This window comes from Nerophis ophidion, linkage group LG13 (assembly GCF_033978795.1).
Source record: "Nerophis ophidion isolate RoL-2023_Sa linkage group LG13, RoL_Noph_v1.0, whole genome shotgun sequence".
NCBI lineage: Eukaryota > Metazoa > Chordata > Actinopteri > Syngnathiformes > Syngnathidae > Nerophis > Nerophis ophidion.
In genome coordinates this window covers 35788877-35802184 of record NC_084623.1, presented here as the reverse complement: position 1 = coordinate 35802184, position 13308 = coordinate 35788877, and the positions used below count along the sequence as shown (strand labels likewise).

General features: G+C 39.4%; 1 protein-coding gene across 1 annotated transcript in view; it reads right to left on the bottom strand.

Moving 5' to 3' along the window:
- The window catches only part of LOC133564490 (chloride channel protein 2-like), a 361490-nt gene that overhangs the window by 19296 nt on the left and 328886 nt on the right, over nt 1–13308 (bottom strand). The window contains exon 21 of the mRNA XM_061918842.1: nt 12786–12890. Coding sequence (XP_061774826.1) covers nt 12786–12890 — 105 coding nt within the window. The remainder of the gene's footprint in view (nt 1–12785; nt 12891–13308) is intronic.

Genomic DNA, 13308 nt, shown 5'->3' with positions numbered 1-13308 from the left:
TTACACAACCCAGTTTTTCACCTCGAAACTCTCTGACTTATTTGTGCAGCACTGCTGATGCAAACATTTTGTTTTCCCACGAGGATCATTAAACTTTCATTTAATCTTCTCCTCACTGCAGGGGTTTCCATCATGGCATGCGGGTAAAAGCAAGCGAGAACACGAGGGGGAAAACTTTTCTGCCGAATCAGATGAGTAGCGGTGCTGAAGCTGTTTGCTTTAGATCTTTTTTTTTTGCGCAACCACTGGAAACTGATAAAGATGTCGGAGTTGGATCCCGCTGTGCAGTTAAGTAAATGGGGGATGTGCCTGTTGCTTTCTTGCCTAATCCTTATGTAACTTATTTCCTGTCTCTTCAGTGCAATCCATCTTTATTTTGAAACCGGCATCAAAAATAGAAACTGTTAATTAGGACTATGTGGTAAAAGGTTTTACGGAAAAAAACACAACGTTTGGGAACCTGTTTTTTTTTTTTTTTTTAAGAAAAGCAATACCGAGGTAAGAAAGGACTTAGAGGCAATGCGACATTGAGCTCAAACTCTTTACGCTGTGACAATGGTGATTTTTGGTGTGGTTTAGTGAATTCAACAAAAATACATGTACAACAGGTGCTCGGTCTCAATTTTGCCAGCATTTCAATAAATATAAGGCTTATAGATGTTGAATGGTAACGCAAAATCACTGATTGGTTACAGTTTTTTATTCGGTTAGATCGGGGGTCAGCAACCAGCGGCTCTCCAGCCGCATGTGGCTCTTTAGATAGATAGATAGATACTGTAGATAGATCAGTGGTTCTCAAGTTGGGGTACGCGTACCCCTGGGGGTACTTGAAAGTATGCCAAGGGGTACGTGAGATTTTTAAGAAAATATTCTAAAAATAGCAACAATTCAAAAATCCTTTATAAATGTATTTATTGAATAATACTTCAACAAAATATGAATTTAAGTTCATAAACTGTGAAAAAAAAATGCAACAAAGCAATATTCAGTGTTGACAGCTAGATTTTTTGTGGACATGTTCCATAAATATATTATATATTATAATATATTATTATATATATTGATGTTAAAGATATATTTTTATGTGAAGAAATGTTTAGAATTATGTTCATGAATCCAGAAGGATCTCTATTACAATCCCCAAAGAAGGCACTTTAAGTTGATGATTACTTCTATGAGTAGAAATCTTTATTTATAATTGAATCACTTGTTTATTGTTCAACAAGTTTTTAGTTATTTTTATATCTTTTTTTCCAAATAGTTCAAGAACGACCACTACTAATGAGCAATATTTTGCACTGTTATACAATTTAATAAATCAGAAACAGATGACATAGTGCTGTATTTTATTTTTTTATCTTTTTTTTCAACCAAAAATGCTTTGCTCTGATTAGGGGGTACTTGAATTAAAATAATGTTCACAGGGGGTACATCACTGAAAAAAGTTTGAGAACCACTGAGATAGATAGATAGTACTGTAACTTTATTGATTCATTCAGGAGAGTTCCTTCAGGAAAATTAAACTTTATTAGTTTAAATTAATTTAGTGCCGCACGAGTGGCTCCCTGGACATTTTTCAAAAAAGATTGAAAATGGAAAAAAATGTGGGGAAAATGTTTTTGTTTTTGTTTTAGTATATTTTATATTTGAAGACAAACATGACACAAACCTTCCCAAATGTCAGGAAGCCCACTGTTTGATATGTTTGTGTGTTTGCTTCACTGATGAGAGCATTTGGTGACCATTGTTTTGTCCTACTAATTTCCGCGGTTCTCTAACTCACAATAGTGTAGACTGTGACGCGACAGTTTGTAAAATCCTCCACTCCTTCTTTATCTCATTTATGTCCACCAAACGTTTCATGCTGTGCGTGAATGCACAAAGGTGCACTTTGTTGATGTTATTGACTTGTTGTAGTGCTAATCAGGCATATATTGGTCAGTGCATGCCTGTAAGCTAATAAAGGCTAACATGCAATTTAGACTAGCTGTGTGTAAATATTGCATCATTATCAGAATCAGAATCAGAAAAGTTTTAATTGCCATTGTTTGAGAACGGGTTCACAAACTATGCCTCATTTGTAGGTATATTTAAGCTCTTTCAATTTCCTTTAATTTCATTCTCTTTGTATATAATTTAGTTTTGCAATTCTCATGACACATTATCTGTATCTAATATTAGATGCATTTCAGATAGTTGTTTGTGTGCCATGTTGTTCCAGACCACAGCAAACATTACATAGCTTGCAAAGATTGTAATAAATCTATTAAAAGAAGACAGCCTGCAGTTTCTTTTAACGTGGACACACACATCTATACATTTGGTCATTAAAAGCCAGTAATTTCCAGGACTTATCTCACCTTCTGAGTAGCCTCTGATTTACTAATGATTTCTAATGTTGTAAAAATGTGTAGAATAAATATTACATTTCAACAATTCTGTCAACGAAGATTTGCTTCAGCTTGCGACACAGTCATTTTGATAGTAGGCTATTATAACTAATATAGAAACTTACGTCATGTGTTGCCTTCATTATAAGACTTATATACAGCTTTTAATTTTTTGCACTGCAGACATTTTAGTGTTTTGTATTTTTGGCCCAATATGGCTTTTTCAACGTTTTGGGTTGCCAACGCCTGGGTTAGGTTGTTTTGCGCATTTCAATTTCTTACACACGTGTTATTACATATGTTGGCCAGAGGGGGAGCACTTCAAATTTTTACACACATTTTTTTATTTCATATGTTAACCAGAGGGGGAGCACTTTCCAAACCAACACACAGTCAATTTGAAAAACCCTCCTTAGGACCACCCTAATTTTGATAGATTTCACCACCAGGGGTGCAAATGAGACATTCTCTATTAGATGCAATGGTTTTCCGTATTGGGACCACGATTTATGTTCACCGGTCCTCATATGGAAGGTACTTTTCTTTGTTGATGTCTGAAGTAGGGTAGAAATACCAGAACACACACACACACACACACACACACACACACACACACACACACACACACACACACACACACACACACACACACACACACACACACACACACACACACACACACACACTTCGAATGGAGTAGTGTTTGAGGAATATTTTACACTGCAGCAAATTGAATTGAGTGGGGAGTCATTCTGTGTGCACTCCAATCTACTTGAGGAACAAAACACAATGACTCCAAAATGTGTTTAAATATTTGCACATACACACACCTAGCATACTCCTTAGTTTTGATGGTGAGAAAATGTGCTAGGTATGAGACGGAGAAAAAGCAGGTGTGTGTGTGTGTGTACTGGCTCATAAACACGCACTTAGAACAAGATCCGGTTTGTTGGCGCAACTCCGCTTTGGAGGGGTAGCAGAATGGATAAAAACACGTGAGCAATGGGACCATTTTGAGAGAACGCTCTAGACCAGGGGTCGGCAACCCGCGGTTTCGGAACCGCATATGGCTCAGCTGCATAATCGCCGACCCCTCCGAACCTCTCCCCGACATCACCCGGGATTAACATTCTCCGATTTTCACTCGGACTACAATATTGAGGGTGTGCCGTGATGGCTTCACCTTTAACGTCCTCTACAACATGTCATCACGTCCGCCTTTACACCATGCTATCTGCGTGCTGGCCGGACGCATGCATTTCGCTGCTTTTATCGTCACACGTACGAGATTGCAAGGCATACTTGGTGATACAGGTTACACTGAAGGTTGTGATATAAACAACTTTAACACTCTTACTAATATGCGCCACACTGTGAACCCATACCAAACAAAAATGACAGACACATTTCGGGAGAACATCCTCACAGTAACACAACATAACAATTACCCAGAATACCACGCATCCATGACACAACCTGGCTCTATTATACACCCCTGCCCACCTCAACCGACGCACGGTGGAGGGGGGAGGGGGGGGGGGGTGTTGGTGCTAGCGGGGTGTATAATATAGCCAGGAAGTGTCATGAATGCGTGGAATTCTGGGTAATTGTTATGTTGTGTTTATGTTGTCTTACAGTGCAGATGTTCTCCCGAAATGTATTTGTCATTCTTGTTTGGTGTGGGTTCACAGTGTGGCACATATTAGTAAGCGTGTTAAAGTTTTTTATATCACAACCTTCTGTTTAAACTGTATGGCTGTTGAACAACTATGCCTTGCAGTCGTGAACGTGTACATGCGGAAGCCTCAAACAACATGTCATGGGGCTGGCAAGCTGTTTGTACATGTTGTAGAAGGCGTCAAAGGCAATGAATGGCTTCGTAGTACGCCCTTATTACTGTTATCTGGGTGACCATCAGCAAATATTCGCGGGAATTGTTGAGGCCCACATTGTCTTCTTTATTATGTGAAACGGGTCAAAATGGCTCTTTGAGTGGTAAAGGTTGCCGACCCCTGCTCTAGACTTTGCAGAGCTCAGTCTTCTCTCCAGCAATGGTATTGTTTAATGTCTGAACTTACTCCATTTCGTAAAATTGTTACACTTTAATTCAGGGGTCTCAAACTGTGGGCCACTAGACGCAGAGTCTGGGTGAGGCTGGGCCGCAAGAAAATATTTCTTAAAAAAAAATTGTTGCATACTCCTTAGCATGTCTAGTTGTATAATGGCGTTTCAAATTGTATCCCTTGTGCACCCCAACTTTCTCTGTGCAAATAAGACACGTTGGGGTGCCCCTGTGCTCAACAAAGAAATATTGCATCTCCCACTTTTCCTGGAATTGTCTTTGCACATCACTAACCCTTCTCTTCACTGCAGGCTTTGAAAAAGACACGTTTGGGGTTGTGGAATATATTTGTATTTAGCCGACGCACGGAGAATAATGTTATTTCCGCAATGTGTGTCGTTCCGCTTTTCCTCCCTATTGCAATACGGCGGTCGGCGGATAATAGCCGGGAAAGTACTGGGATAGCGAGCGCAAAAAAGTTATCCGGTGCCGTATATGAATATATGTAGTGTTCATTGTGTGAGGCAATGCAAATTAAACAATAAAAAAAACCAAATAATGGTTTGAATTGGTCCAGGTTATCGGGGACTGTTATTACTGACGGACAGGTGTCGCTGTGTGACTGCTTCCAGGCACGTAAGAAAACCCTTGTCTCCATGGCAACGTGTCTGTCGCTTTCACTCATTTGCTGCTTTTCCACTAACGCAGGGGTAGGCAACCCAGAACGGTGAAAGAGCCATTTTGGACGCAAATAGCACAACGCTGTCAAGCGCCATTCATAAAAAATTGCGGGCCGCATTAACATTAAACTTTCATATTAGAGTGGGGGCCGCAAAATAACGTCTCGCGGGCCGCAATTGGCCGGAGGGCCGCGTGTCTGAGACCCCTGCTTTAATTCGAGCCTTTATTCCAACAGTCGCTAGAACATAACAACATTGGAGGACTTAGCCTTTTAAACAGGAAAGCTCGGACAATAGTGAAACAAAAAAACTAAGACATAACATGACTGAGTTAGGGCAAATAAATTGTTCTGTTTTTTTTTTTTTTTTACAAACCATTCCATCTACATACTTACTCTTGAGTGCAACCCACTTTGACACTGTAGCACTGTCCAAAATTGATCACTAATGTTGCGCACTTACAGTAAATGTTTGATTGCCAATTGCAACCACTTGATTTATCGCCAACTTTTGAATCACCCAATTAAATATCTGCCAGATTTTTTTTCCGCCAAGATGGAGTTTACAATAATAAAACATGTATTTGTGTGCGCCAGCGCTCTTTTTTGTTTTGGTCTTTTCGGACTGTTTTGAGTGAAGCTTCCGGTTAAAATCTGCACTGTATTCTGCTGTACTTCACATTCAAAATGAAAAGAGTAAGTACACAAGTTTACAAATTGAGACTCAAGCCAGAGAGTAGAAAATAAATAAAAAATACTGTATTTTGAGTACCGTAGTTTTCGGAGTATAAGCCGCTCGGGAGTATAAGTCGCACCTGCCGAAAATGCATAATAAAGGAGGAAAAAAACATATATAAGTCGCACTGGAATATAAGTCGTATTTTTGGGGGAAATTTATTTGATAAAACCCAACACCAAGAATAGACATTTGAAAGGCAATTTAAAATAAATAAAGAATAGTGAACAACAGACTGAATAAGTGTACGTTATATGAGGCATAAATAAGCAACTGAGAAGGTGCCTGGTATGTTAACGTAACATATTATGGTAAGAGTCATTCAAATAACTATAACATATAGAACATGCTATACGTTTACCACACAATCTGTCACTCCTAGTCGCTAAATCCCATGAAATCTTGTACGTCTAGTCTCTTACGTGAATGAGCTAAATAATATTATTTGATATTTCACGGTAGTTTGTTAATAATTTCACACATAAGTCGCTCCTGAGTATAAGTCGCCAAACTATGAAAAAAAACTGCGACTTATAGTCCGCAAAATACGGTACTTTGATTATTTACTGGCAAGAGAAAGCCTTCCATACATCTTCTATGAATCCTATCCTGTTCAAAAAGCATCCCTGCTCTCTTAGTTTGAGTTAGGACATAGCCACCATTTGCACAGCTATTTTTCTGTGGGAATGATACTGGTAAAGACACAAGCTCCAGAAAGTCATGTCTATTTACAGTACAATAAGACTATCTCTGGCTTATATAAAACACTGAAAAATGGGCACTTTTTATTATGCCGGAGGGGATTGTGTAAGGTGTTGGCTTTTGACAGTGTGGGGCAGAGGGAGAAGAGGGATGGATTAGATGCAGGGTTGCTTCTGGGATAAATATACAAAATAAGCAGAAGATAAACTAAATCCTCCCCAATGTCATACATGTAACATCCTGTTATGTTTTAAGGTAACAAAAGCACCCGCATTGATAATTCATGCTGTACAAAATATAACCATTATGTTAATACTATTACGCATTACGTCATCTTTTTTGTTAACTTTATAACTTTGACCTCCATCTGGTCTTCCAAGTGTGAGACATACTCTTCTGGTGGAAGTGAGTAAAATCAAAGTAAAAGTGTAAAATGAAATTAGACATTGTCAAAAGCTCTTTGGAGGAATTAACTTTGGCTGTAAGCTTGATGTAGCCGCTCAACTGTCGCAACCATCATTAAGGATAAATATGCTATATTTGAAAATATTAAAGCAGGGGTAGGGAACCTATGGCTCTAGAGCCAGATGTGGCTCTTTTGATGACTGCATCTGGCTCTCGGATAAATCTTAGCTGACAATGCTTAATATGATAAGTAATGAATGATTCCACTTGTAATCACAGTGTTAAAAATAATGTTCAAAGTATAAAACATTCTCATGCATTTTCAATCCATCCATCTGTTTTCTACTGCACCCGTTCAAGAATTTACATTAATGGTAAGAAGTTATTTATTTATTCTTGGTTAGTGTGGGGCTTGCCCACCTGGGGTTTGTCAGACCACCAAGGACCGACATGAGAGCCTGTTTCAGGGTTACAATATTGTTTTATTTTCCAATAAGTCTCTCAGTTGCTTTTCCAGCAATTGTAATTTTCTCTTTCGTTTTCGCTCGCGCTCTGGCTCCAGCCCCAACCCCGTCTCTCCTCCTGGCTGCTGCTTATAACAGAGCGACAGGTGATTAGGTAACAAGGCCCAGGTTGGCCATCTATGCACCTGTCGCTGATTTCGAGGCCGGTCGTGCCACACCCCAGTTCGCTGCAGGCCAGCAGGCCACGCCCCCTCCACAGTTAGCTCGAGAATAACAATGTTATTACAAAGAACAAGAGACCTATTATATTCTAGAGATAATGGTCTTACTTAAAAATGCACGCGTTTAGTTGTGTTCAGTGTAAAAAAAAATATTATATGGCTCTTACGGAAATACATTTTAAAATATTTGGCTTTTTGGCTCCCTCAGCCAAAAAGGTTCCCGGCTCCTGTGTTAAAGGAACTCCTATGGAATAGACGGTAATAACTAAGTAGGGTAGTAAGCTCTCTTCCTCCTCCTAATAAGTTTGGCTATTCATTTTTGCTACAGTACAGCACAACCACACGGATATAAGTAAAACGTTTTTTTAAATTCATGCTTGTATTGAAATTTTTTTATTACTCTGTTTCATATTTTTGTGTATGTTTGTGTACAGTGTGAGTGACCTAGATCAGTGGTTCTCAACCTTTTTCAGTGATGTACCCCCGTGAACATTTTTTTAATTCAATCAGAGCAAAGCATTTTTGGTTGACAAAAAGAGAAGTAAAATACAGCACTATGTCATCAGTTTCTGATTTATTAAATTGTATAACAGTGCAAAATATTGCTCATTTGTAGTGGTCTTTCTTAAACTATTTGGAAAAAAAGATATAAAAATAACTAAAAACTTGTCGAAATATAAACAAGTGATTCAATTATGAATAAAGATTTCTACATCATCAACTTAAAGTGTCCTCTTTGGGGATTATAGTAGAGATCCATCTGGATTCATGAAGTTAATTCTAAACATTTCTTCACAAAAAAAGATTTATGGAACATGTCCACAAAAAAATCTAGCTGTCAACACTGAATGTTGCATTGTTGCATTTCTTTTCCCAGTTTATGAACTTACACTCATATTTTGTTAAAGTATTATTCAATAAATATATTTATAAAGGATTTTTGAATTGTTGCCATTTTTACAATATTTTTTTTTAAATCTCACGCACCCCTTGGCATACCATCAAGTACCCCCAGTGGTACGCGTACCCCCATTTGAGAACCACTGGCCTAGATTTTAATTTAGGTATAATATTCGACTTACACTAAAACTCAACTAATGTCACAGTCGTAGGAACATTACTTCTTCATACTGTAAAGACCACCTGTGCATTAATGTCTTGATCTATTGGGATGCAAAATAACACATGCTAAATAGCGTGTGCAAATAATAAAATTGTGTGTACTATTAGTGGGCGGGTTGCAGGTTATCTACCAAGACTGCGTGCTTCATTGATAACAAGTGCAAAAGTGGTGCAGAACGCCCTAGGATTTTGTTGGTACACCAGCCGCCACCATGAAGACCCTCCGTCCACATTTATGACATCGTAAGCGGTAGGAAACGGATGCATGGATGGATGGTCCAACATGTGGCGTTTCATCATGTTGTTGACATGCAGTACACTAATTTAATATGTAGCACCTTTTCAAGGCTATGTTGAAACACAAGCTAGACAACAGAACCTATTTTTAGCATGCGGAATGTGCGCTCTGGGAAGGCACTGCTGTGTTGAGGAATATAGGAAATACAGTATATAAGAATATTCTATATGCTATTCTAAAATATGAATGGCATTAAAGAAAAGGCCAGAAAACACCACAGTGATTTCATTGGATTTGTTTCAATCGGCCCCTTATGTTATCCAGCAGCTACAAAATGATATTGCTGTGTCTTTGGAGCGCAATAGCCTTCTTTGTCAGAGCAATTTATGCGTAACTGACAGCGTTGCTCTTAATCAGTGTTGGGACTAACGTGTTACAAAATAATGCGTTAGTGTGCCGCCGTTATTTTCGGCGGTAATTAGTAGTCTAACGCGTTATTTTGTATATTTATCACTCAGTTAGTGAATGTGAGTGTGAATGTTGTCTGTCTACCTGTGTTGGCCCTTCAATGAGGTGGCGACTTGTCCAGGGTGTACCCCGCCTTCCGCCCGATTGAAGCTGAGATAGGCGCCAGCGCCTCCCGTGACCCCAATAAGGGAATAAGCGGTAGAAAATGGATGGATGGACTACTCAGTTACCGTTACTTCATGATGCGTTACTGCGTTATTTTAGGTTATTTTTTATGTACTATTGGCTAGAAAGTGAGAAGATCTCAGTGTGTTTTATTGGACAGCAGCAGTGTCGTCCTTCTGATTCTTCCTGTCTCACAAGCCGGAGAAGAGAGAGGCGCGCTGTGTGTGGGTGAGGGCGTGGCGTGTCTGTGTTTACTAACAAGACATCATGGCAGAGAAGTCGAGTTTCTTAACATGGAGGTATTCTCACTACTTTTCTTTTGTCGAGCACAAAGAAAAGAACATTTAATTAAAATGTAAGTTGTGTCTTGGATTAAAGATCCTACCTACTGCCCAAAACAGCAATTCAAATTTGCTGAAACAGCTACAAAAGCAACATGCTTCGACGAAGCTAGTAAAGAGAGACACAATTCACCTCCACCTAAACAACAGCGGCTGGATTTTAACGGAGTGACTGCTAGTCAGGACAACATTGATAGAGCCACTGCAGCGTATGTTTTAGAAGACATGCAGGCCATTCTACAGTGGAGTCACCCGCTTTTAGACAGCTGGACACAGTGGACAGTGAGTACATAAACATGGAAAGCGAGCTAAAGAAAACACTTCAAACTCTACCTCTGTTCATCATTCAGCACTAAGGTACACACACACACTATCAATTCTCTTATATACTCTTTCATTCTAGACTTCTAGAGTGTTTTATTATCACATCACTCTAAATGTATAGACCAGGGGTGCCCATTATGTCGATCGCGATCGACTGGTCGATCTCGGAGGGTGTGTCAGTCGATCTCAAGCCAGGCATTAAAAAATAGACATAAAAATGAGCAATCATCAATCATACCAAGACTTCACTTTCGTCAGTTGTTTGACATTCTCGGCACCCGAGGATCTTGTGAGATGACGCTGGCTGCTGCGAGCTCATATTTAAGAAAAAAATCACTAACAGGGCGGACGCAGAGAAACACATTTTATTTCTAGAGACTCCGTACCTACTGTCAAAACTCTAAAGACCGACAGCACAGTTCCTGTCTTCACCATAAAAGACCTGTTTCATCCTGCCTGTGCTAACAAAATAAGAGTCTCAGAAAGCTAGCGTGCACAAGCTAGCAGGCTACGGAGTTTGATGCCAATATATTTCTCCGCCGCCCTCAGCGACCGCTTTCTCACTTGCTTGCCCACCCGCACAGTCACTGACGTCACTCACCTGCTGCCAGACATTAAAGGGCCACACACATATGCTACTCTCATAACAAAGTGTTTAAAAACGAGTATGCAAGTTGGACAAATGGGGTACCAAATCCAACCACTTTCATGTGGTATTGGACAGAAAGGAGGACTTTTTTTTCCCTCCATTTGAAAATGCGGACGTTATCAGCACCACTGTCTAATTCCAATCAATGCAAGTCATCAGAATCAAATACACCAACTTATATTCTTGTCTTCATGAAAGAAAGGAATCTATGTGTGTTAAACATGCTTGTATTGTCATTAAACACCATTAACTTGTTAACAAAAATGTCTCTTTCATAAATAAATAAATATAAATTATAAATAGGAATGAGGTAGATCTCCTCGAATTGGTCAATTGAAAAGTAGCTCGCCTGCAGAAAAAGTGTGAGCGCCCCTGGTATAGACTATAAAGTTCACAAACAAAGAGGTATCCTAGTGGGCCAGGTAAATCTTTCCTTATCTCGAAACTAAAACTGGGAGTTTTCTGCGCTTCAGTAGAGTGTTGAACTCCTGAAGATATGTTTTTATTTCACAATTCCTTGAGAGAAAAAAATACCTGGTTAGGCATGTGTATAGCAGTATGTATGCTGGATATAGTAACATGACATATACTCATGTCATAAGTGCCTTCCGTGGGTGAAGCCAGGTTTACAGCTATGTTGTGACATGTTGTTATTATGCGGTTTGTTACTTATGTATGTTATGTTGCAGCAATTTAAAATAGTTTTGTCAATTTGTTCTGGCCCAAAATAAATTGACCCATTGAGACATCATTGTCTTTGTGTGTTGTACGTAGACCACACTGCTTAGCAGAATTCAGTGATGTGATTGCATGTCAAGTTGATCAACAGATTGTATTATTCTTCTGTGCAATAACAGTACTGAAATAAAGACTAAAAGGGTTATAATGGGAACCTTTAAAAAAAAAGAAAAACAAGTAACTAAATAGTTACTTTTCACAGTAACGAATTATGGCGGTATAGCTCGGTTGGTAGAGTGGCCGTGCCAACAACTTAAGGGTGGCAGGTTCGATCCCCGCTTCCACCACCCTAGTCACTGCCGTTGTGTCCTTGGGCAAGACACTTTACCCACCTGCTCCTAGTGCCACCCACACTGGTTTAATGTAACTTACATATTGGTTTTCACTATGTAGAGCGCTTTGAGTCACTAGAGAAAAAGCGCTATATAAATATAATTCACTTCACTTCACCTTTAAGTGTATGTTAACTCCCTGCATGGCACTCCACATTAAGGGTTGGAATTGAGGGTTCAATCCCCTAAAATGATTCCCGGGCGCGGCGCCGCTGCTGTCCACTGCTCCCGTCACCTCCCAGGGTGAGGGGAGCTATTTTGTTTGTTTAAGAGATGCAATGCTCTGCATACGAGCTTAGTAGACCAGCTTTGTGTGTGCTATCAAGTTTACACGTTTTAATACATGCAAAAATTAAGTAGTATATAAACATATATTTGTATGAATTGTATGTACTGTATGTAAGTCGGTTATTTCACTCCTAAACCGCAGCACACTCGTGTTGCATTATTTTTGTACACATGCACCACATGGTGGCGCTACCATTAAACCCCCTAAGTTTGACCCCATAAATTGGAATAACTTTGAATTGATCAAATATCTTAAAGTGCTTAATGGACTGACAAGCAACATTAGAATAAGACCTGCTAAAGTAATGGCCGCCACCAACCAGATAGTCTGAAGGAGCAGGTGTCGGACTTGGCAACAAATAGCAAATAAACCAGTTTATGATTAGCAACCTTTTTCAAAAATTAGCACGACCGCTACATTGCTAAGAAATAAATACACGATTCAGTATTTACAACCAGACCTTATGCAGCGATGTGCGCTCTACAAGCTGGAATGGGGCAGGGTCGATCTTGCAGTTGTTAAAGTTGACCTGCTCATCAAGTTGCATCTCCTCCCACTCTGCAATCTAATAAAACACACAAAATAGAGTGGAAAGCGAGTTAAGGAAAAGGAATGAATGAAAAGAAAAGCAGTCAAGACATGGTTTTAATCGTCATTAACATAACAGCGAAATGCATCCACCATTTTACACTCTAAAGTTAATCATATTTTGGTTAAATGTGTGAAGCTGGAGGTCAGTGAGAGGTGACCAAACTAACATGAAATACTGTTTAGGGATGGGCAATATGTGCTAAAATCTAAATAGCAATATATATTATAGCCTCTTAGAATAACGATAAATATCCAAATACATTATTTGGTATGTAAATGATATTAAAAAAACTGCGATGAGGTGGTGACTTGTCCAGGGTGAACCCCGCCTTCCGCCCGATTGCAGCTGAGATAGCCACCAGCGCCCCCTGCGACCCAAAAGGGAATAGGCG